Here is a 4008-nt window from a genome sequence, read left to right on the forward strand (position 1 = left end):
CGCGTGCGTGCGCGCGTGCGTGCGCGTGTGCGCGCGCGTGTGTGTGTGCGCGTGTGCGTGTGTGTGAGGAACATGTACGGAGATTTTCAACCTCCTTTCCCCCCGCCTCCCTCGGAGGGTTGAAGTGGATGTTTTCAAAATTAAATGATAAATTACATTTTGTCATTGTAACTCTATAAATTTCAATCCAATATCTTGATATGTATATGTATTTATATGTAAAATTTTTATTAATATTTTAATAAATAATGAGCGACAGCTAAAATCTTTCGATTGTTAGAAAGATGATCTCTTCTTTAGCATATGTTAAGGTCATAAGTCTCATAAACAGGTGTTTCACCTAATTTTTAACTATGAGAAAAATTTTGCTGTCTTTCCAGACGAGCAGTGCCAATTGTATGGCGATCGGCGATAAATATATTTTTATTGGCTGTGCTGAAGGTATTGTAAGATGTTTTAGTCCTAGCACACTTCAATTTATTACTACGCTACCGAGGACACATTACTTGGGAGTTGATGTTGCACAAGGATTATCCATCAGGTTTTATTTTATATAACAATGTATCTTGTTCAATTTTCCGTTACGATAACTCAGAAATATCCTCTTTTTTCAGCCATATGTCGCAACATCCTCCTAATGCGAGGTATCCGGACGCAATTGCATTGGCATTTGACGAGCGAAATAACAAGCTGACTTGCGTATACAACGATCATAGTATCTATGTTTGGGATGTGAGAGATATCAAACGGGTTGGCAAATCACATTCGTTCCTATACCATTCAGCCTGCATCTGGGGCGTTGAGATGTATCCGACTGATCCAGATTCCGTCGGTGCGATGCCGCCTGGAAGTTTCATTACTTGTTCCAGTGACGACACAATAAGAGTCTGGAATTTGGAAAAGGACAATTTGCCGAATGATACCTTGTACAAACGGAACATTTACAGCAACGTCAGTACATAGGCGCGCGCACACGCACGTCAGCCTTATCCATCTTTGTAAAATCTAAATGCGGACATATAAAATCGATATTTTATTTCGCAATGTTCTTTTATTTTTTTTTTTTTTACCAACAGGAATTGCTCAAGGTGTTGTACGTGGATCCAGAGTTGATTTATCTGAAGGATCTGGACTTGGCCACTGCAGGATCTACCGAAAAGAGCGATGCTTCTTACGATGGTCGTAACGGTGTCAGATCGATAAGGGTTGCACCTGACGGCAAACACCTCGCTTCTGGCGATAGGTATGAGAAGAAATATTCAATTGATTGGAAAAGATAGAAGGATGAGGGATACACAATATATTTGCATGTTATTTCCACAGATCTGGCAACATCAGAATTCACGATGTTTCTTCGCTGGAAGAACTATGTTTGATAGAGGCACATGATGCCGAAGTGCTATGTTTAGAATATTCTAGATTTTCGCGACATTCGCTAGAAACTCCTAGGTTATTGGCAAGCGCGTCTCGCGATAGATTGATTCACATTTTTAGCGTTGATCAGGGATATAATTTCCTGCAGACGCTCGACGATCATAGTTCTTCTATTACTGCGGTCAGGTTTTTCAATCAATTGAATCAGAGTAATCAAATACAGATGGTTTCCTGCGGCGCAGATAAGAGTATTATTTTTAGGCAATTGCAATCGGTGAGTATCTTGCTCGATAATCGATAACGTTATTCAACAAAGAAATTCAAAAATACGAAGATAATCATTTTTCGTAGCTTTTTAGGCGCTGAATACAATCTTACTTATCAAATGCTTTATCACATATCACAATTTTGAGAAATTTTCGATCAAGATTGCGAAGAAGGGCTATTTTTATGTATTTTAGCATTGTGTTTTTTATATGATATAATGTAACGATATATGACGTACTGTGTGCTGTGTGGAGTTTTATTGCAATCAAAATTAAATATGTTATTAAGATTTTCAACCTTCAAAAGGAATTTATTGTGTTGATTATGTTGATTATGGTCAAAAAAATATTTGTAAATAATATAGTGTGTCAATTGTAAATAATCTATTGTGTCAAAGTTGTGTGTAAAATTATGATTATATGTGCCATTAAGAATATACTAAATATTTTTTAATTTTATTACTTAAACTTAAGGATTTGTCAAGTTACTGAAAAATATAACTTGGCCGGAATACTAACTTAAACTGCTAAACTTATGTAAAAGTTGATAATAATTTATAATCAGTATGACCTAGATGTCAATATTTAAAATATAGATCAAATTTTTTGAACTTATGTATAAGGTTTTTTATTTAAATTGAATTTGATATTAAATTCGATGGTCTCAAAACTCTTTAAATTTAAAAAACAATTAAAAAAATATTTGGTAGATTCTTAATGTCTATATGTATATACACAAAATGTTGCATCTATGATGAAATAAATACTATTTCAAAAATTTTTTTAATCATAATTGATACAATAAATTCTTTTTAAGGAATGAAAATATTCCAGCAACATACTTAATTTTGATTGCAATAAAACTTTTTCAGCACGTCACACGGTTATAATATCGTAGTATAATATGCCAAAATATTTTTAAATAACCCTTTTTGCAACTTTAATTACAAATTAAAATTGTGATGTGATAGAACAATTTGACGGAATTATATTTAGCACCCAACTATGAAAAACAATTATTCTTGTCGTGTTTGAAGAAAAAATATTTTTTGTTGAACAGTATAATTAATTTGAGATCGGTATTTATCATGATGTTAGAATTCTCTCTTATGTTTTTAGACACCAGGTGGAATGCCGCAATTTGCTAGAGGCCGCAATGCTCAGGGAAAAACTACTCTATATGACATGGAAGTCGATTCCGGACAAAAGCATGTGTTAACCGCCTGTCAAGATAGAAATATTCGAGTTTACAATGTTACTACGGGTAAACACAGCAAGACTTTTAAAGGTTCCGTTAGTGACGATGGCTCGCTGATAAAAGTTGTCCTAGGTAAGATAAATAATTTATAACTCATATATCATACATCGCTGCTCTTACAATACTGACAAATTTTATGGCAATATCTAGATATTTTAGCGACTCATATAAAAAGTTTTCCAAATTATTATTACAGGGTGAGCTTTAACGACCAAAAAGAAAGTGATTCTACGATTAAAAATAAATTAAAATGATGGGGTAGAATTTTTTTAATAAGGCTTTATTTTGAAAAAAGGCTTTGAAAATTAATCTGTAGTACGCGAAAAATTACCTTTTATTACTTATATTTGAAGAATTAGAAAGATAGAATATATTAGAAACAATCCATTCTACTTTAATGCATAGAGTACAACTTTGCATAACGACATTAAATAGCTAATATTTGCAACAATATTTCAATTAAGTAAGAAATAAAATTATTCTTTCTTTCACACAAATTCACTTGTCTCTTTCAAGGGTCCATTCTACTTTGCGGCCCGAAAAAGAAGGCGATCTTTGAGAATTTTTTCGGGAAAAGTGATCAAGATCACATTCTTTATTGTTTTTACAACTTATTTGTTGTACTTTTCTCTTTAATTTGTAATTTTTTGAAGTCAATTTGTTGACTGTAAGTATATGCTATGCAAAATTCCGGTGAAGAAGCCTTTTCGATTTGAACATGGTGCCATGAGGGAAATACTGCAGATCGCACCAGTCATCTAAAACAGTTAAATCAACGATTTTTCTGTTCAAAAAGAATGTCTCTATGGAATAGACTACGATAATTGATCTTGCATGAAAATTAACAAAATGACGGCTATTTGAAAAAAAATTCGATTTTTTGCCTTAAATTTTGCTTTTATTTTTGCGATAAAAAAAGTATTATTGATATTGATATAATCATAATCTATTCTATAGAAACATTCTTTTTGAATATGAAAATCGTTGGTTTAACTGTTTTTCAGATAAGTCCCGAAACACAATAGATGTAGTAAGCCTTAAGGCGTAAGAAATTGACCAATCATAATCTATTATTCTCTTCAAATTCAACTGCAATTGGCCATTTTTTAC

At 32.8% G+C, this 4008-nt stretch overlaps 1 protein-coding gene and 1 long non-coding RNA gene across 2 annotated transcripts in view; one reads left to right on the top strand and one right to left on the bottom strand.

Annotated features, from left to right (window-relative positions):
- LOC105450911 (mitogen-activated protein kinase-binding protein 1-like) overlaps positions 1 to 3592 on the top strand; it is a 51278-nt gene extending 47686 nt beyond the window's left edge. Inside the window, exons 6-10 of the mRNA XM_011691031.1 lie at positions 381 to 541; positions 615 to 951; positions 1077 to 1243; positions 1324 to 1648; positions 2760 to 3592. Of these exons, the coding sequence (XP_011689333.1) occupies positions 381 to 541; positions 615 to 951; positions 1077 to 1243; positions 1324 to 1648; positions 2760 to 2990 (1221 nt within the window). The 3' untranslated portion in view covers positions 2991 to 3592. The remainder of the gene's footprint in view (positions 1 to 380; positions 542 to 614; positions 952 to 1076; positions 1244 to 1323; positions 1649 to 2759) is intronic.
- The window catches only part of LOC105450909, a 24369-nt gene that overhangs the window by 14543 nt on the left and 5818 nt on the right, over positions 1 to 4008 (bottom strand). The window lies entirely within an intron of this gene.

The sequence above is a fragment of the Wasmannia auropunctata genome, unplaced genomic scaffold, assembly GCF_000956235.1.
Source record: "Wasmannia auropunctata unplaced genomic scaffold, wasmannia.A_1.0 LD336053.1, whole genome shotgun sequence".
In the NCBI taxonomy this organism is placed as follows: Eukaryota; Metazoa; Arthropoda; class Insecta; order Hymenoptera; family Formicidae; genus Wasmannia; species Wasmannia auropunctata.